This window comes from Eriocheir sinensis, chromosome 68 (genome assembly GCF_024679095.1).
Source record: "Eriocheir sinensis breed Jianghai 21 chromosome 68, ASM2467909v1, whole genome shotgun sequence".
Lineage (NCBI taxonomy): Eukaryota > Metazoa > Arthropoda > Malacostraca > Decapoda > Varunidae > Eriocheir > Eriocheir sinensis.
In genome coordinates this window covers 5239149-5260156 of record NC_066576.1, presented here as the reverse complement: position 1 = coordinate 5260156, position 21008 = coordinate 5239149, and the positions used below count along the sequence as shown (strand labels likewise).

At 45.9% G+C, this 21008-nt stretch overlaps 1 protein-coding gene and 1 long non-coding RNA gene across 51 annotated transcripts in view; both read left to right on the top strand.

Moving 5' to 3' along the window:
- The window catches only part of LOC126988202 (titin-like), a 208925-nt gene that overhangs the window by 15495 nt on the left and 172422 nt on the right, over positions 1-21008 (top strand). For 49 of the 50 annotated variants that reach the window (XM_050846098.1, XM_050846118.1, XM_050846140.1 and 46 more), the window contains exons 2-7: positions 13093-13138; positions 17581-17752; positions 18233-18368; positions 19259-19626; positions 19997-20235; positions 20511-20670. In XM_050846098.1, the coding sequence (XP_050702055.1) occupies positions 13093-13138; positions 17581-17752; positions 18233-18368; positions 19259-19626; positions 19997-20235; positions 20511-20670 (1121 nt within the window). Of the gene's footprint in view, positions 1-1277; positions 1421-13092; positions 13139-17580; positions 17753-18232; positions 18369-19258; positions 19627-19996; positions 20236-20510; positions 20671-21008 lie in introns of those variants that run through there. The other variant, XM_050846099.1, reaches the window with a different exon arrangement.
- Positions 1429-5863, top strand: LOC126988212 (uncharacterized). Its single transcript, XR_007741743.1, has 2 exons — positions 1429-3414; positions 3541-5863. It is a non-coding gene; the product is annotated as an uncharacterized LOC126988212 (long non-coding RNA).

The following is a 21008-nucleotide window of genomic DNA, read 5'->3' as shown; positions in this document are numbered from 1 at the left end:
GCGGGGAGGAAGAGGGGAATAGAGAGAGTTGGGTGAGGAAGAGAAGGGAGACAGGGGGAGAGTGAGAAAATGACTAGGAAGAGGAGGAGGAGGAGGAGGAGGAGGAGGAGGAGGAGGAGGAGGAGGAGGAGGAGAAGATCACACCAATGTTTATTTTAATTTATTTCCACTAACTTTTTTTCCCCTCATCCTCAATCATCACCTGTTTTTCCTCCTCCTCCTCCTCCTCCTCCTCTTTTTTTCCTGTTTCTCCCAAAATCATATATTGAGACGCAGCTGTTTACCTAATTTTTTTTCCCACCAATGTTGATTTTTCTTCTATTTCACTTATATATATTTTTTCCCATAGTGGTTTTTCGTTCAATTTTCTTTATTTTTCGTTTCTTCGTTTTTTCATCTTTTTGGTGTCTCTTAGGATCACTTGTTTCCATTGTGTGTGTGTGTGTGTGTGTGTGTGTGTGTGTGTGTGTGTGTGTGTGTGTGTGTGTGTGTGTGTTAGAATTTGCATATTTATATTTCATCTCATAGCTTCGTCAACGTTATTTTAGTTCATCTATTAACATCATGATTTACATATGTTCATCTCCCTCCCCAGTGTTCCTCTTCTTCCTCTTCTTTCCTCTATTCGTCCTTCCTCTCTTCTCTTTTCTCTTCTCATTCTCCTCTCCAACTTTGTCCATTCTTTTCCCATCCCTTCTCTTTCCTTCTCTTCCTTTCCCATCTCTCGCTCCCTCCCTTCCCTTCCTTTTTCTTCTTTTTCTTCCCTTTTCTTCCTTCTGTTCTCTTCTCTCATCCCTTTCCTTCCCCTTGCCTTCCCTTCCACCGTCTCTCCCCTCTCCCCTCTTCCCTGGTGAGCCAAGTACCGCGTGTGCGCCTCGTGGCCGGGACAGAGCGCGCCGTGTGCCGCCCTGCTCCCTTTCTGCCTTTAATGGAAGGTGGTGCCGCGGCGCGTGTGTGTGAGGTCACGGGTATTTCCTCTTGCACCTGTCTGGGAGGCTGAGCGAGGCTATTAAAAAGTAACGGTCGGCGGAGGCTGCGGCGGGGAGGAGGAGGAGGAAGGAGGAGGAGGAGGAGGAGGAGGAGGAGTTACGTCAAAGGGGTGATTGCGTGCCTCGGGTTTAAAAATATGGGTGCTCGTAAGATTGTTTAGGGCAAAAAGGGGCGCTAAAAAAACACATACCCTGGAAGGCGTTCAAGGGGGCGGGGGTGGTGAGTCACGCCCCTAGTGGCGGCGAGGGCGTGGCCAGCCGCCCCCACCCGCCCACCGCGCCCATGCCAAGGCGACCCGCGCCCACCGCCCTCAGTTCACCGTCGGGAGTGCGTGGAAGAGGGTGATTGGAGGGAGCAGGAGAGAGGAGGAGGAGGATGGCCAGCCAGCAGGAACGGAGGGTGACCTCCGGCGCCCGCATGGCCTTCCGAGGTACACAGTGGCTGCCCGCGATGCCTATGCCATGCCATGCCCATGCCCGCACGCTAACACGCCTTGCACTCAGCGCCGCCACGCCCGCCACGCCTCGCCGCGATCTCACACGCCACGCATGTCACACTTCACCACTTAACACACTGGACGCGTATTGTAACATTCACACTCCACGCCACTCCGCTAACACACCTGACATGCATTGTAACGCCCATACTGCACACCCGACACACTTTCCAACACACCAGAAACTCAATTCAACACTCACACTTCACACCCAACACACTTCCCAACACTCAACACTTTACCAACACACCAGAAGCTCATTGTAACACTCACACTTCACACCCAACACACTTCCCAACACTCAACACTTTACCAACACACCTGAAACTCATTGTAACACTCACACTACACACCCGACACATTGCAACACTTAACACTTCACACTAACACACCTGAAACTCATTGTAACACTCACACTACACACCCGACACATTGCAACACTTCACACTTCAGTAACACATCAGAGACTCAATGTAACACCTCCCACTCCACTAAGACAGCTCCCCCTAACACCTGTCACGCAATACAACACACGCTACACTTGGCACATCCCACCACTCACACTAAACCCCAGCAGCACATCCTCCCCCCCCCCCCACCCCACCCCCCTGCAGCACACACATCTCCCTCCCTCCCTGCCTGCTGCATATCCTCCCAGCACCAGACCTAGCACACCATACCAGTTACAGCTCCACGCACTCACATATCACCACCACCACCATCACCATCATACCACCATACCAACACCACCTGTCACCACGATATATTTTACCGTCATCACCACATATCACCACATATCAACACCACTACATATGTTACCATCACTATAACTCCTCCACATGACACCACATCGCGTTCGGGTAGTAGAGCACATCCCACATATTCTAGCACACACCCAGGCACATACCACTACATATTAACACCACACTCCAGTACATCACCACCACCACCACCACCAAACACATAGCACATAAGTAACACCCCTATCACCACCACCACCACCACCATCACCAACACAAGCCAGACCTCGCTCGCTGTCCTGCTCTGCTCTAAATGAAGGACAGCGTGTTGCTTGTCCTGCGCGGCCTGCCTGCCTGCCTAAATTTCTCTCTCTCTCTCTCTCTTTGGTCTTCCTCTCCTTTCAGTATTTGTGTGTGTGTGTGTGTGTGTGTGTGTGTGTGTGTGTGTGTGTGTGTGTGTGTGTGTGTGTGTGTGTAATAATAATAATAATAAAAATCGGTTTATTAAGAGATAGCAGCTGTTGAGTTGAAAATATACACATTACAAATACAATATTGAAGTACAATAAAAAGGGGGAAAGTACAATATGAAAGAGGTATCGGGGGTCTGTGGTTGACACTGGGAAAGTTGTGATCAAAATGTTTAGGGCAGCCTTAAAGCAGAAGAGAAGCAGAAGAGAGATTGAGATTAGGACAGTTTCTTGAGGTCTTGATATTAGCTCACTTGACGAGGGGGAAGAGAAGGAGGAGATGGTCAACTAAACTCGCCTCACAGCATTGAAGGTTGCGATCGCTGAAGAGACATTGAGATTAGGACAGTTTCTTGAGGTCTTTGATAGAAGCTCACTTGACGAAGGGGAAGAGAAGGAGGAGATGGTCAACTAAACTCGCCTCACAGCATTTAAGGTCGTGATCGCTGAAGAGACATTGAGATTAGGACAGTTTCTTGAGGTCTTTCATTCTAGCTTACTTGACGAAGGGGGAAAAAGAAGGAAGAGATGGTCAATTTAACTCTCGTTGTGATCGCCAAAGAGCTAGACATTGAGATTAGGCCATTTTCTTGAAGTCTTATAAATTAGCTCACTTGACGAGGGGGAAGAGAAGGAGGAGATGGTCAACTAAACTCGCCTCACAGCATTGAAGGTCGTGATCGCTGAAGAGACATTGAGATTAGGACAGTTTCTTGAGGTCTTGATATTAGCTCAGTTGACGAAGGGGAAAAGGAGGAAGAGATGGTCAGCTTAACTCTCCTCACTTACAATAATGGAGGTCGTGATCGCTGAAGAGACATTTAGATTAGGCCATTTTCTTGAGGTTTTCTATATTACCTCAGTTGACGAAGGGAAAAAGGAGGAAGAGATGGTCAGCTTAACTCTCCTCACTTACAATAATGGAGGTCGTGATCGGCTGAAGAGACATTTAGGTTAGGACAGTTTCTTAAGGTCTTATATTAACTCGCTGCAAGATGGCGCCACTATAAACACTCGCCTGCGCCAGAACGGGCTGGGCCGACCATCAGGCCCCACCTGGAAGAAGCCTTGGGCCGACCATCAGGCCCCACCGGGAAGATGCCTACCGGCGCAATAGGCAACAACGTAAAAAAAAAAAAATAAAAAAATAAACTCACTTGACCAAGGGTAAAAGAATGAAAAGAAGGCCAACTTAACTTTCCACGGCTTAACTGACGAAGGGAAAGAGAAGGAAGAAAAGGCCCAACTTTCTCCTCCACTCTTACAGCTATTAAGGTCGTAATCTCCGAGTGGACATGAAGATATTCGGGCACTCTCTTTTACTATGAATATCGTGAGTCTCGTTAGCAGGACATTCTGACGCTGGCGAAGAACTGAAGTCGTGTCTGTCGTTATAGCGAGAGGGAGACATTGTTACCTTTTACCATGAATATCGTGAGTCTCGTTAGCAGGACATTCTGACGCTGGCGAAGTAGAATTGAAGTCATGCACATTGGGTCCCAAAATAGTAACCACTCATACATCATGAATGGGAAACCTCTGCAGGCGATGCAGGAGGAAAAGGATCTTGGAGTCACTATCAGCAGTGACCTGAAACACACCAAGCACTGTAAAAAAGCATACAACTGGAAAGTATTCAACACTATGCTCGAGTTCATAGCGAGGAACTTCGAGTGTAAAGCACCAGACGTGATGCTATCCTTGTATAATTCCATGGTAAGACCGCACCTCGAGTATGCAGTACAGTTCTGGTCTCCTAATTACAGAAAGGACATTGCTTTACTGGAAAGGATTCATCGACGCGCCACAAAGATGATGCCAACCTTAAGGGCTCAACCGTACGAGGAACGACTCAAGCGACTCAATCTCTTTACATTGGAGAAAAGGCGCCTACGAGGGGATATGATTCAAGTCTTCAAGTATCTAAAAAAGTTCAATAACGTCGATTACTCCAAATTCTTTGAACTGCAAACCAACTCATGAATTATAAATAACGGTTTACCCATTCAGTCGAGTCGATGTAGCACAGACATTGGAAGGAGTTTCTTTTCAAACCGAGTCATCCGCCACTGAAACAATCTTCCCTCAGAAGTAGTAAATGCGAATACCATCAAATCCTTCAAATATAGAATCGACCGTCACTTCGCTGCGTCGGGAGTAAACTGAATATCGAGGTGCTTTCATCTGCTCCTCAATATCGAGGTGCTTTCATCTGCTCCTCAATATCGAGGTGCTTTCATCTGCTCCTCAAGCCCCAAGTAGCTGTCGAGGAGATTAAATCACCAAAGCGGGCGACCTCGTAATGAGCCAATAGGCTTTTTGTTGCCTGCATTTCCATGTTTCCATGTTTCCCTCACTCCCTTCATGTCCCCTCCCATCTCTTTTATTTCCCTCTTCTAACAATCCATCTCTTCACGTCTATTCCGTTTCACATCTAGCATTCCATAATTATCCCCTCCCGCCTCTCTTCTATTCCTCCTCATGCACTCTATGGCCTCTCCCGCCCCCTAACCAGCATTCTCTCCCGCCTCATGCACGCGGCCCGCAATGTCCCTCACGCAAGATTAAGTTAAGGGCCCGTGTAATAAGCTGTTGTTTTCTTTACTTGTTTCTCCCTCAGCAAGACTCTGTAGTGGACGTGGTGACTTACTCCTCCTCTTGACTTTGTTCTTCTTTACTGGTGCTCTTTACTTTCCTCTTTACTTTTTGTGTGTGTTTTTTTCTTCTTCCTAATCACGTTGTTCTTCATTACGAGTAGTGGACATGGTGACTCCTCCTCCTCCTCTTGATTTTGATCCTCTTTACTTTCCTCTTTACTTTCTTTCTCTTCCTTCTTGAAAGGGTACCTACAGTTTCCTAGACGAAGAGCTTCAATGGAGTGACAGTATTATATGATTCTCAGGATACATCGTCAAGGCATTTCCCATTTTCCAATATTAGGGAGAATAGAAAAAATATTCGCGAGGTTTCTTTGGACTTAGAGGAAGAGTGAGGCAGCTGCTTCCCGTTTTCTTTGACTAGACTGAAGGAATTATTTTTATGGGAGACTTTTTGAATACTGGGTTAAATGAGGGAGCAGTTTTATTCCAGAGAGAGAGAGAGAGAGAGAGAGAGAGAGAGAGAGAGAGAGAGAGAGAGAGAGAGAGAGAGAGAGAGAGAGAGAGAGAGAGAGACTGAAGCAACTTTTTATGGGAGACTTTTTGAATACTGGGTTAAATGAGGGAGCAGTTTTAATCCAGAGAGAGAGAGAGAGAGAGAGAGAGAGAGAGAGAGAGAGAGAGAGAGAGAGAGAGAGAGAGAGAGAGAGAGAGAGAGAGAGAGAGAGAGAGAACAAAAAAGAACATCATAATCACCAAATAGAATCATGACCAAGTTCTTCATGTGTGTGCGTGCGTGTGTGTGTGTGCGTGAGTGCCTGCATACTTGTGTCGGTAACCATGCGTGCTCCCCCCAAGCCTTCCCACCCTGCCATCCCGGGTCTCCTGCCAACTGCTTCCTAAACGGGGCATGGCAGAGGCGGCAGCAGGGAGGCGTCAGGCACTCAGGCACGGGAATGGGCAGGCAGGGAGCGAAGGAGGGAGGGTGGAGGGCGGCAAGGCAGTGTAAGGTAATGTATGCCACGAAGGAGGGGCGCAGGAGGGAGATGTGGCGTTGAGATGTGGTTAAACTCTTGAGGGGGAAGGAGCAGTAAGGTCGAAAGAAATTGAGCAGGGACCCGCGAAAGACAGGGAAATGTGACATGAAGATGGAGATAGATTTAGACAGTTGAGGTAAAAAGGTAGAAAGGAAAGAAGGAAGGAAATAACAGTATAACAGTAACAGAAATAACGCATAGGAGCCTAACGCAGTAAATAACGAGGGAGAAAGGAAGAACAGGGTTGATACATATGTGGTTAGACAGTAAAGTGAATAGGGAACAGAGGAAGGAAGGAAGGAAGGAAGGAGAAGTAAAGCTATGGAAGGAAGAGAAAAAGAATAGGATGGTAATGCACTTAGTAACGTAGGAGGAGAGAAAAACAGGGCGATAGTTCGTAAAGATGTGGTTTGGCAGTTAAAAATGGAGGATGGAAAGGGAATTCAGGAAAGGCGAAGAAAAGGCAGGAAGGTTACATATGGAAAACCACTGTAAGGAAAGAGAGACAAGGAAGAGAAACCAGAACACAGAAAGGAAGGGAAAGGGCGTTGAGGGTGAAGGACAAGATTAGAAAACGACAATAAAAGGAAAAGGAAGGAAGTAAAGAAATAGCTTGCAGAGGACGGGAAAGGAAAAGAGAGATAGGAAGGAAAGAAAAGTCAGAACAAGGGAGAGGAATAGGAGAATGTGGGAAGAAGGGATGGAAGAGAAGGGACAGGAATGGAAGGGAAGAGAAGGCAAAGAAAATGAGAGAAAGGCAACGAAGGAGTATAAGGAGAATGAGGGAATAAGGAAGGGAAGGGAAGGGAAACGAAAGGAAAGGAAAGGAAGGGATGGGAAGGGAAGGGAAGAGGAGAGAAAAGAAAGGAAAGGGAAGCGGAAAGAAAGGAAAGGAGGGGAAGGGAAAGGAACGCAAAGGAAAGGAAGAGAAGGGAAAGGAAGGCAAAGAAGAGAAGGGAGAGGAAGAGAAGGGAAAGGAAGGGAAGGGAAGCGAAAGTAAAGGAAACGAAAGGAAAGGAAGGGCAAGGAAGGGCAGAGAAGGGATGGAAGGGCCGCGTCAACTCTTCGTTGGCATCGAACTTTAAATATTAAGATGACCTGCACCCTTTGGATCGAGAGAGAGAGAGAGAGAGAGAGAGAGAGAGAGAGAGAGAGAGAGAGAGAGAGAGAGAGAGAGAGAGAGAGAGAGAGAGAGAGAGAGAGAGAGAGAGGAAGACACAAACAGGCATATAAAACAAGGAAAAAAAAATCGCAAAACAAATCATCGTCCCATTTTCTACTGGCCAAGACCCGTTTTTTCTCAAGGCGATTTTTAAGGGGTGTCTCGCGCATTTGGGTCACCGCCATAAACAGAGAATTTGGAGACACCAGCAGCAGCAGCGACGCAAAAGGGAGGTGGAGAGGGCGCCAAAAAGGTGGTGGGAATTCTGGCCTTCGTGGTGGTGATGGTGGTGGGTGGTGGTGATGGTGGTGATGGTGGTGGTGTGAGATTTTATTAATAAGTCTGACGCATTGATATTTTAACTTTTTTTCTTCTATATGAGTGAGGATGAGCCAAAAAGAATGTGTGTGTGTGTGTGTGTGTGTGTGTGTGTGTGTGTGTGTGTGTGTGTGTGTGTGTGTGTTTGCCCTAGCTTAAAAAATTGACGTAGGGGGAGTGTGTGTGTGTGTGTGTGTGTGTGTGTGTGTGTGTGTGTGTGTGTGTGTGTGTGTGGATGCAGCTATATATGTTTGGTCGTCTTTTTGCCCACCTCCTCCTCTTCCTCCTCCTCCTCCTCCTCCTCCTCCTCCTCCTATTTTCTAGTCTCTTTGCTTCCTGTTTCTAGATGAATTTGTTGATGTTTTTTTCTCTCTTTTTAGTTTATAGTTAATTTCCATGTCTTCTTCTTCTTCTTCTTCTTCTATTTATTTTTCCTCATTCTGTTCCTTAATGCATCTCTCTCCCATCCCTCCTCCTCCTCCTCCTCCTCCTCCTCGTGGACCAGGTGGCACACTGCTGACAGACCCGAGAGACACTGACCAGTTCGAATCCCAGTAGCGCGTGCCAGACTTCCTCTTTATCCTCTTCCTCTTCCTCATCTTCCTCCTCCTCCTCCTTTTTCTTCGTTTTTCTTTATTCCTCTCTTCCTTCTGTATCTTCTAGTTCTCTTCTGCCTTTCTTTCTCATCTTTGTCAGCTCTCTCCTCCTCCTCCTCCTCCTCCTCCTCCTCTTTCGTTTTTTTTTATTTTTTGTTATTTCGCTTTTTAATTTGTATCATCTAGTTTTCTTTTTTTTTTCATTCTCTTCCTCATCATTGCTCCTTTCCTCCTCCTCCTTCTTCTTCTTCTTTCATCTCTTCTTCGTCTTAGTCCTTTTCCTCCTCCTCCTCCTCCTCTTCCTTTCATTATTTATTTCCTTCTACATAATGTTTCTTCTTCTAGTCATCCTCTTCCTTCTCTGTGCCTTCTTTTTTCTGCCTTTTTCCATTTTCTTCAGTCTCCTTTTTCTCCTCATCTTCCTCCGACCTTTCCTCAATCTAACCTAACCTAATCTAATCTTACCTTACCTTACCTTACCTTACCTTACCTAACCTAACCTAACCTAACCCAACCTTAATTTACCTTACCTTACATTACCTAACCTAACCTTACCTTACCTTACCTTACCTTACCTAACCTAACCTAACCCAACCTTAATTTACCTTACCTTACATTACCTAACCTAACCTTACCTTACCTTACCTTACCTAACCTAACCTAACCTAACCTAACCTAACCCAATCTTACCTTACCTCACCTTACCTAACCCAGCGTAACCTAACCTAACCTAACCTAACCTAACCTTACCTTACCTTACCTTACCTTACCTTACCTTACCTTACCTAACCTAACCTTACCTTACCTAACCTTACCTTACCTTACCCTACCCTACCTTACCTTACCTAACCTAACCTAACCTAACCTAACCTCACTTTACCTAACCCAACGTAACCTAACCTAACCTAACCTAACCTTACCTTACCTTACCTTACCTAACCTAACCTTACCTTACATTACCTTACCTTACCTTACCTTACCTTACCTTACCTACTCTATGTTTGAAAAGAGGTACACGTGAGGCTGGGCATGGAAGGGAAGAGTGTGACAGGAATGAAGGGAGTAGATTAGGACTATTGCAGGGTAGAGGAGGTGTGAAGGAAAGGGGGGAAGGAAGGGGTGAAGGGAAGGGCGTAAGGGGAATGAAGGGAGTTGATGAATGCTGTCACTGGGTAAGGGGCGTGAAGGAAGGAAGGAAGGGAAGGCGGTAAGGGACATGAAAGAGGAAGGGGAAGATAAGGGATGGAAAGGAAGCTGTGAGATAAGACATAAGATAAGTTTGGACAAGCGTTTCAAGATAAGGAGAAGGAGGAGGAGGAAGAGGAAGAGGAGAAGAAAGAAAGAAAAATGAAGAGGAATAAGAAAGAAAATATTATAAAGGATGAAATAAAAGAAAGAAGAAAGATAATTTAAAAGCATATATCAATTAACATGATCTCCCTCCCTCCATATTAGCCAAAATTTTATGACAGAGTTGACGGCCATTTTTTTTCATCGGACGAATACAAGAAGAAGAAGAAGAAGAAGAAGAAGAAGAAGAAGAAGAAGAAGAAGAAAAAGAAGAAGATGAGGGAAAAGAAGATGAAGAAGAAGAAGATGATGATGGTGACGATGACGAATCTTTATTATTAGTGATAGGTTAGAGAGAGAGAGAGAGAGAGAGAGAGAGAGAGAGAGAGAGAGAGAGAGAGGAATGTGGTAGAGACTCGGCCTTAACATTCTTGGCACCTTCCTCTTCCTCCTCCTCCTCCTCCTCCTTCATTTTTCTTTTTCTATTTTTATTTTCATCTTCCTTTTCCTCATCGCCATTCTTCTTTTTCTTCCTCCTCCTCCTCTTCCTCCTCCTCTTCCTCCTCCATCTTTTTTTTTTCATCTTCCTTTCCCTTTTCGCCATTCTTCTTTTTCTTCTTCCTCCTCCTCCTCCTCCTCCTCCTCCTCCTCCTCCTCCGCCTCCTCCTCCTCCTCCGGTGTCGGTATCGTAGCGTTAAAATAACCGGTTTTGGAGGGGAAAGGAGAGAGAGAGAGAGAGAGAGAGAGAGAGAGAGAGAGAGAGAGAGAGAGAGAGAGAGAGAGAGCATACGTAATCATTATACAAGAAACTGAGTCATGTTACATAATTCATAGTTAATAATAATAACAATAACAATAATAACAATAAAAATAATAATAGATGGATAGCTAGACAGACAGACAGATTGATGAATAGATAAATGTATAAATAAACATATAGATGATGTGTAAACGGCTGGGCGCAGGTATTTATAAGGGAAAGGGTTATGTAAGAAAGTAAGGAAGAAAGGACAGTGATAAGGCCGAAGGAAATGCTGAAAAGGACAAGGAATAAGATAACCCGTACACCATTTTTTGTAACATTAAGAAGCACTGAGAAAGGGAGAGCAAGGAAGAAGTAGTATTAGCTAGGTAGTAGAAGGTAGTAGGTAGGGAGTAAGGAGTAAGGGAAGAAGGGAGTTAGAAGGTCGAGAAAATGACAAAAAGGACAAGGAATAAGATAACCTATATACCATTTTTCATAACATTAGGAAGCACTGAGAAGGGGATAGAGTTATATAAGGAAGACAGGACGAAATGGAGGTTGTTTTTTTACAGCAGAGGAGACAGATCAAGGGCTTAAAAAAACAATGAAAAAAAAAGCCCGCTACTTAATGCCCTAAAAAGATTGAAGAGGAGTGGAGAGGAGGAGAAGGAATTATGGAAAGGACGAGGAGAGAGATAACCTGTACACCCCTTTTTTGTAACATTAGAAAGCACTGAGAAGGGGATAGAGTTATGTAAGGAAGGCAGGAAGAAAAGGGAGTTAGAAGGTCGAGAAAATAATGAAAAGAAGAAGGAGAGAGATAACCTGTCCCTTTTTTTGTAACATTAGGCAGCACTGAGAAGGGGGTAGAGTTATGTAAGGAAGGCAGGAAGAAAAGGGAGTTAGAAGGTCGAGAAAATAATGAAAAGAAGAAGGAGAGAGATAACCTGTCCCTTTTTTTGTAACATTAGAAAGCACTGAGAAAGGGGGGTAGAGTTATGTAGGGAAGAAAGGGGAAGAAAGGGAGTTAGAAGGTCGAGAAAATAATGAAAAGAAGAAGGAAAAAGATAACCTGTCCCTTTTTTTGTAACATTAGAAAGCATTGAGAAGGGGATAGAGTTATGTAAGGAAGGCAGGAAGAAAAGGGAGTTAGAAGGTCGAGAAAATAATGAAAAGAAGAAGGAGAGAGATAACCTGTCCCTTTTTTTGTAACATTAGGCAGCACTGAGAAGGGGGTAGAGTTATGTAAGGAAGGCAGGAAGAAATGGAGTTAGAAGGTCGAGAAAATAATGAAAAGAAGAAGGAGAGAGATAACCTGTCCCTTTTTTTGTAACATTAGAAAGCACTGAGAAAAGGGGTAGAGTTATGTAAGGACGAAAGAGGAAGAAAGGGAGTTGGAAGGTCGAGAAAATAATGAAAAGAAGAAGGAGAGAGATAACCTGTCCCTTTTTTTGTAACATCAGGAAGCACTGAGAAGGGGGTAGAGTTATGTGAGGAAGGCAGGAAGAAAAGGGAGTTAGAAGGTCGAGAAAATAATGAAAAGAAGAAGGAGAGAGATAACCTGTACATCCCTTTTTTGTAACATTAGAAAGCACTGAGAAGGGGGTAGAGTTATGTGAGGAAGGCAGGAAGAAAAGGGAGTTTGAAGGTCGAGAAAATAATGAAAAGAAATAGGAAAGAGATAACCTGTCCCTTTTTTTGTAACATTAGGAAGCACTGAGAAGGGGGTAGAGTTATGTAGGGAAGGCAGGAAGAAAAGGGAGTTAGAAGTTCGAGAAAATAATGAAAAGAAGAAGGAGAGAGATAACCTGTACACCCCTTTTTTGTAACATTAGAAAGCACTGAGAAGGGGGTAGAGTTATGTAAGGAAGGCAGGAAGAAAAGGGAGTTAGAAGGTCGAGAAAATAATGAAAAGAAGAAGGAAAGAGATAACCTGTACATCCCTTTTTTTGTAACATTAGGAAGCACTGAAAAAAGGGATAGAGTTATGTAAGGACGAAAGAGGAAGAAAGGGATTTAGAAGGTCGAGAAAATGACAATAAGGACGAGGAAAGAGATTCATTCATATCAACACAACTCAAAATCCTTCCCTCATTGCCTTTTCTTCCTCTATATATATTCATCCTCTTCTTAATAGCTATGTTCCTCCTTTTCTTTCATCTATATACCCTTCTTATGCCAGCCTAGTTTAATCTTCATTCATGTTTATACTCTACGGTTCTTAGTTTCAAGGTCATGTCCTGTAACTCTATGTCTGTCCTGCGTTCCTTCCCTCGTTCAAGTGTGGCCCAGATGCTAATGTTCGCCTTTCTCTTTTCCGTTTCTACACTTCTTAAGTTCGTATTCTTAAACGTATCGGGCTCTCCTTACGACTTTTTTCCAAGGCCGCAGAGAAGATGAACCGGGTTTTCATGGGTTGATTTCCGTTCGTGATGCAGAAATCGTGTAAAACTATCACTGGGATCACAAAATTGTTCATGAGAAGCCCAGCAATTTCTACGAGAGGTTTTCCAATAGGCGAACTAAGGCGCCGACACGCTTAAGAATTCGGGCTTTAGTGTTAAGGTCATGTACTGTATCTGTGTCTGCGTCCCTTCCCTCGTCCCCGTGTTGCCCAGATGCTAATGTTTGCCTTTCTCTCTTCCCTACAGTCCAGCAGGGCGTCCAGAGGGTACAGGGTCCCACACAGATGATCCCGTAAGTACCAAACGCAGTAGTAGTAGTAGTAGAAGTAGAAGGAGAAGGAGGAGGAGTTTTAAAAGTAGCAGTAATAGTAGAAATATAAGTAGCACTAGGAGGAGGAGGAGGAGGAGGAGGAGGATAACCCAACTTGCATCTTTTCCCTCACCTCTTCCCCTTTTTCCTCCCCTCCTCTATCCCCTCATACCTCATTTTTTACCTCCTCTCTCCCTCCCTCCCTCTCTCCCTCCTTCTCTCCATCCCTCCATACTTCATTATCAATACACAGTCGCCACGTGTTTCCTCCCCCCCTCCCCCCCCCCCTCCCCCACCGACCCTCCTCACCCCGCCCACCCACCCACGCCCACCTCTGTATTTCCTCTCAGCATTCCTTCTTCTTCCTTCCCTTTTTTTTTTTCACTGTTGCAGGCGCCTCTCTCTCTCCTTTACTCCCCAATCCAATCTCTTCCCAAACCCTTTCCTCACCAAAATCATTAACTCCCTCCCTCAATCTTTCCTCCCCATATTTCCTTCTTTCTTTTCCCTCCCCAATCCCCTTCTTCCCCATATCTCTTTCCCCACAAATCCTTTCCTCCCCCAAACCCTTTCCTCTTCCAATCCCCTTTCCTTACCCAATCCCTTTCCTTCCCCAATCATTTTCCTCACTAACCCTATCCTTCCCAATCCCTTTCCACCCCAATCCCTACTCCCCCATTCCTTCCCTTAACCATACCTTCTCCCCCCACTACCTCCCAACCCCCCCCCCTACCATACCTGCCCCCCCCCCCCCTCCCGGTCCTCCCCAGCCCCTCCCCCCTTCCCCCCCACACAAAAAGGCTGGGGTGCCGCGCTGGGGAGTAAGAATAGAACAGCCTTTGGGGGCGACAAGCGACAGCCTCCTTCCCCCCATGGGTCTTATTTTTACCCCTTACGTCGAGAGAGAGAGAGAGAGAGAGAGAGAGAGAGAGAGAGAGAGAGAGAGAGAAGGGAAGAAAAGGAAAGGAAATTAATAGAGAGGAGGGAAGGGGAGGAAAGGAAGGGAGGGTAAGGAAGAGAAAGGAAGGAAAGGAAAGGAAAGCAAAGTGAAGACGAATTAACAGAAAGGGAAGAAAAAGGGAAGGGAGAGGAAGGGAAGGGAAAGGAAGGGAAAGGGAGAGGAGAGGAGAGAAAGGAAGAGAGAAAACTGAGGAAAAGAGAAGAAAAGAGAAGGGAAGATCAGAGAGAGAGAGAGAGAGAGAGAGAGAGAGAGAGAGAGAGAGAGAGAGAGAGAGAGAGTGAGAGAGTGTAAACAAAAACAGGTGAGTCCATTCGTGAAGGTGACTCTTTAAAAGTGACTCATTTTCTTCTTTTTCTTCTTTGCTAGTTTTTGTCTTTTTTTTTCTTCTTCTTCTTCTTCTTCTTCTTCTTCTTCTTTTCTTCCTTGTCTTCTCTGTATTGGCTTTCTCTTCCTCGTCTGTTGTCTTTGTACTTTTCTCTATGTTAATCTTTCCTTCCTGATCAGCTGTTTTTTTTTTGTTTGTTTTTGTTTATTTTTACTTTTTTTTTAACTTCTATGTTGCTATTTTCTTTCTTTTTAATTTGTCTTGATGTTTTCTTTCTAACTGATTAACTCCCTTTTATTCTCTTCCTTTCTATTCCCTGTTTCATGTTTTCTATGCTTTTCTTTCTTCCTTTCTTCTAATTTTTTCTCGCCTTCACTTTACTCTCTCTCTCTCTCTCTCTCTCTCTCTCTCTCTCTCTCTCTCTCTCTCTCTCTCTCTCTCTCTCTCTCTCTCTCTCTCTCTCTCTCTCTCTGCTTCCTCCACACTTCCTCTTCCCTCCTCCTCCTCCTCCTCCATCTGCGCCATATATGAGTCGGGGCAGAATAGTGCTACGCCTCACTACTCGGAGATGCCAAGAGAGTGGGCGTAAGGGGGCGGGGTGGGGGGAGAGAGAGAGAGGGATGCCCACTCACCACCACCAACACCAACACCACCCATTTATAAGACCACCCATATAATTCACCACCACCACCACCACCATCATCATCATCATCATCACCATCATCATCACCACCACCACCACCACCAGCTGTCACATGCATACTAAATTACTTCTATATCTTTCCTTTATTTTTCTTATTTTATTCCTCTTCTTCCTCCTCCTCCTCCTCCTCTTCTTCCTCCTCTTCCTCCTCTTCTTCCTCTTCCTCATTCTCTTTAAGTCACGTGTTGTTCTTCTTGTTCCTCTTGTTCATGTTCCTCCTCCTCCTCCTCCTCCTCCTCCAAATTGTGCTTTCCCCGAAAACGATATATTTAAACGTCACCCCCCTCCAGTCTCTCTCTCTCTCTCTCTCTCTCTCTCTCTCTCTCTCTCTCTCCCCCCTCCCTCCCCCTTCCCTCAAGTCCACCTGCTCCCGTTTTTACTTTGAATTATTTCCGTAACTTCGTCTCTTGGCTGTTGCTCGTGTGTGTGTGTGTGTGTGTACGTAAATGTCCTCCCCGTACCCATACCCCGCTGATACACACCTTAATTAGCCCCGACACACCTGGCTCTCTCAGTGGACAGGTGGACAGGTGAGGTGCATATGTGTGAGGGGGAGAGGGGGGGGATAGGAAGGGAGGGGGGGGAGGTAGGGGGAGAGGGTATGGTAGGGCAGGTAGGGGGGGAGGGTATGGTTGGGCAGGTAAAGCTGAAATTACCTGAGAGAGAGAGAGAGAGAGAGAGAGAGAGAGAGAGAGAGAGAGAGAGAGAGAGAGAGATTTAATAGAAGTTGTTGTTTCCTCGTCGTCTTAATGATAATAATAATAATAATAATAATAATAATAAAAATGATAATGATGATGATGATGGTGGTGGTGGTGGTGGTGGTGGTAGTGACCTCGGGTGCCACCGCCGCCCCCGTGTTGGCACTGCTCGGCGCGGCCCCAGGTGTGTTAAGGTGCCGGGGAGTCTAGCCACACGCCCACACATTACCCCCCGCCCCCCATCACCCCCCTCCACCCCCCTTACCCTTGACACCCCCCTCGCCCCCTCTCAGCACCCCCCTTCACCCCTCCCTTACCCCTGACAAGCCCCTCATCCCCCCCCCCCACCTCAGCATCCTCCCTTCACTCTCTCCCCCTTACCCTTGACAACCTCCCCCCTCCCTTCCCCCTCCTTCTACCCCCCCCCCCCCCCCCCCCCGCGGTCAGCTGTTGACATGATTTGACCCACCAGCTATTAAAAATCTCTCTCTCTCTCTCTCTCTCTCTCTCTCTCTCTCTCTCTCTCTCTCTCTCTCTCTCTCTCTCTCTCTCTCTCTCTCTATTTTTTTGTTTATTCTTTTTTTCGTTCGTTTCAATGTTTATTTTTTCTTTTCCTTTCTTTCTTCTTTCCTTCTTTCATATTCTTTCTTTCTTTTGTTTTTTGTTGTCTCCTTCCTGTCCCATCCGTCTCTGTACTGTCTCCCTTCTGTCCTCAAACTGTCTCCTTCCTGTCCCATCTGTCTCTGTACTGTATCCCTTCTGTCCTCAAACTCTCTCCCTTCTGTCCCATCTGTCTCTGTACTGTCTCCCTTCTGTCCTCAAACCGTCTCCCTTCAGTCCCATCTGTCTGTACTGTCTCCCTTATGTCCTCAAACCGTCTCCCTTCTGTCCCATCTATCTGTACTGTATCCCTTCTGTCAATTTCTCTATTAGCGATCCTCCTATGTACTCCTTGCCTCCGTGTCTGTTCCTCCTTTGTCCCTGAATCTCTCTATGTGTCTCTTGGTATTTAGACTGGAGCTATTTATTATTTATTTATTCTGTATGTGGATGACCGGGCGTGAGTTCGATATGGCATGGCTTAGGCGAGGGGGGTAGTAAAATGTGGCGTGCTGAGTGCGTAGAGTTTCTTAGCGGCGAGAAAATTTACATAGGTTTACATAGGCGTTTGGATCACAGAAATAGATAGACTGATGGATAGATAAGTAGATAGATAGATAGATATATAAAAAGATACATACATACATACATATACAGAGAAATAGATAGACAGATAGTTAGATACCAGTAGATATATAGATAGATACATAAGTTCATCTCCTTAATCATTTTTTATATATCTCTTAACCCGTCTGTTGCGATTAGCACAGATTTGTCCTTCACTGGTAGCCTGGTAACATACACTCCCAGGTCTTTCTCTGCCTCTGTGGTGGATAGTGGAGTGTTTCCCATGTGGTATTGGTGTGCTGGATATCCCTTCACTGGTAGCCTGGTAACATACACTCCCAGGCCTTTCTCTGCCTCTGTGGTGGATAGTGGAGTGTTTCCCATGTGGTATTGGTGTGCTGGATATCCCCTCTGAATTGTAGCAGCCACTCTCCTTGTAGCCTGGTCAATGGGCTTAATCTGCTGTTTATACCATTTTTTTATCCTTTACTTCTTTACCATAAAAAACTGTCATGGATCACTGCCTAATCCCGATCACTAATGGTATGTTCCTTGTCTCCCCTGCAGCATGGGCCTTCCCCCTGGTGCGTCGCCGCCCGTGTTCGAGCAGATCTTCCGAAATGCTCGCTTTGCCCAGGGTGGCGACGCCCTCTTCGAAGGGAAGGTCACTGGCAACCCCAAACCCACAGTCTCCTGGACCCGAAAGGGGGCGAAACTCATCTATGGCTCCAAATACCAGGTGAGGAGGCACCCGACACTGTAACATTTGATAACGCATCACTTTAACCCAGTAGCTGCAGGGATCATGTTTCTTAAAGGTCCCTCTAAGCAAGAAAATGAGAAAAAATCATCAATCTCGCAAACCATTTCATAATATATATCAACACATTTGTGATCAGTTTATGCATCATCTATTTTTGGGGTTTATATCATGGCAAAAATTTGGTCCGTCACTGCTACACGGTAAAGCCACAAATTTGGCCTGTCGCTGCTACCAGGTTAAAGGTCCCTCTAAGCAAGAAAAATGAGAAAAAAATCATCACTCACACAAACCATTTCATAATACATATCAAAGCATTTGTGATCAGTTTATGCATCATCTATTTTTGGGGGATTATATCATGGCAAAAATTTGGCCCGTCGCTGCTACTGGGTTAAATATTCACTGCACATCCCAGACAGGCTGAATGGACCACTAATTGCTCATGTCCGTTCACAGGTAACCCACGACGAAACGACAGGTGTGGTGACCCTTCTGATCACTGCCATCGGTCCCGGTGACGAGGGAGAGTACACGTGCACAGCGGCCAACCAGTATGGAGAGGCCATCTGCACCGTGTATATCCAGCCGGAAGGTGGGTCTGAGGGCTCCCTTCCTCCCTACCTGTCTGTCTCTCCTGCTCTTCCTTGTCCTTAGTCTCTGCTGTTCCTTCCACTCTTCCTTTGCAGTCTGAATCTCAATGCTTTCTTTCAATACCTCAGTGAATTCATTGCCTAACCTAACCTAACCTAACCTAACCTAACCTAACCTATCATCTCTCCTCCTCCTCCTTGTCCTTAGTCTCTGGTGTTCCTCCCACCCTTCCTTTGCTATGTGAAACTCAACCCTTCCTTTCAATACCTAAATTAATTCAATACCTTACCTAACCTAACCTAACCTATCATCTCTTCTGCTCCTCCTTGTCTTTCGTCTCTGTGTTCCTCCCACTCCTCCTATGCAGTCTGAATCTCAACCCTTCCTTTCAATACCTCAGTGAATTCATTACCTACCTAACCTAACCTAACCTAACCTACCATCTCTTCTCCTCCTCCTTGTCCTTCATCTACCCCATCACCTCCTGCTTCTCCTTGTCCTTCATCTCCTGTTCCTTCCACCATCCTGTGAAATGCAACCCTTCCTTATCTAACTCCATCTCCCTTCTCTTTGCTGCTTCCATCAACTCTTAGCTCCTTCCTCAACCCCAGTTCTCTCCCTCCCTCATTTAACCCCCTTCCACTCCTCAGCTTCCTTCCACCCTTCTAGTCACTCAGTTCCCACCACTCAATGCTTCCTTCCACACTCCCCCTCCCCTTATCCTGAAACCCAGCCCTTCCTTGCCTCCCTCGAGCCTCCTACACTTGACCTGACCCACTACCACCCATAGAGCTCCCATCTAAGGGCATACTGTTTTGTTTATGGCATGGAAGTGTTATGTGATTCCATTTTTAAGAAGTTAGACTAAAGTGTCACAATCTCTCCTTCCAGCGGCCTTGATGATGCAGCAGCAACGTCAACAACAGCAGCAGCAACAGTCTATGCAGAAATCCTTTTTTCAACAACAGCAGATGTCGCAGCAACAATTTCTTCAGCAGCAGCAGCAACAGATGATGTCGATGCAAAATGGAATTATGCAGACTTTCAGAGTTGACACTTTTGAATACCGGCTGTTGCACGAGGTCGAATTCCGCCGCTCCCTCACCGTGCGGATGGCAGGCGAGGTGGTGGAGGAGGAGGGGGCCATCCAGGGTCCACCCCAGGCCCCACAGCTCCTGCAGAAGCCTCGCTCCACCAAGGTCTCGGATGGAGGCAACGCCACTTTCACCGTCAAAGTCAGCGGCTACCCGACTCCCAGGGTGAGGAACTTGCTGCGGCAGGGACCAGGCGCCCCCTGACCAACACCTCCATGCCTGGGTCACGACATTATCTTTTACTGATGCAAAAATTCAGTATTCTACACTTATGCTCAAAACATTCATACATCGGAGATCTCTTTGCTTAGTCAAAATTTCTATGTGTATTGTATTGTATGGAGGCTATAATCTATTTTTGATGACAGAAGTGTTATCCCTGAGTGCTAGGCACAGCTAAAGCTCAGTAATCAATGGTGTACATGTTGTAAAAATACACACACATTCATGATCTATTTTTGCATAATCACGTATTTTTCATGAAATGTGTGGATGCCAGAGCAGTGTCTCACGCACCCCTCGCTGCCTCCCACAGGTTGTCTGGTTCAAGAATGGAGTGCGTCTTCAGTCCAGCGACAAATACCTGATGACGCAGTCTGCTGGCCAGGTCACACTCGTGGTGAAGCAGGTCAACGCCAGCGACAACGGCCACTACACAATGTTGGCCGAGAACAATTCTGGCTGCACCGTGGCTTCGGCCCAGCTGGCCGTGGTGCCCCGCGCTGACATGGCCACTGGTGCCCCCCAGCCTGAGATCATCCGCCCTGAGAGGATGTAAGGCTCAAGTTTGCTGCAGAAACTCATGACTCATGAGTCCTAAATAATATATAATGTTGGACTTGAACTGTGGATTAACTGCTACTTTCTGAGAGCTCTGAAACTTTGTTACTTGAAGTCTAAATTTTCTTATATTACTTGTTACCAGACAGATTGATTTTTCACAAGTCTTTTTGTAACTGACAATTTGTAAACAGTTCTGAGCCAAGTGCTGAGTGTTTGTGTGGCAGTGTTGCAGCAAGTTGTAAGTGTTCCTTCTCACCCCGGCACAGGGAGCAGCAGCAGGCTCCTCCCCAGGCTGCGGATGATCTCGGTGACGACAGCAGCAAGAACATGGAGCCCAAGTTCATCCGCGGGCCGGTCAACGCCCAAGTTCAGGAGGGCAAGTTGGTGCGCTTTGAAGCTCGCGCCACTGGCCGCCCCTACCCTGAGGTGAGCTTTCCCTTGCCCTGCCACAGCCACTCTAGTGTGGTGGATGATTGAAAAATTGTCCCCTAAAAATTCTGACTAAGGCTGGCGTGTGTGTGTACCAGCGAGAGCTCCAGCTGCTGTTGTTATTTGTTTGTGACTTTGTTTTTTGGAGGAGTTTCCTGAGGCTAGTAATTTTATTCCTTAATCCAGAGTGTATGAGTGTTCCCCATAAGGGAAATGTTAACCTCAATCCATTAACGACAAAGTCACTTACATATATGTGTCTAGAAACTATATCTTTGTCATATTTTTGGATGAGTAACTTGAGCGCCTCCTCTTAGAGATGGAGCCTTGCATCC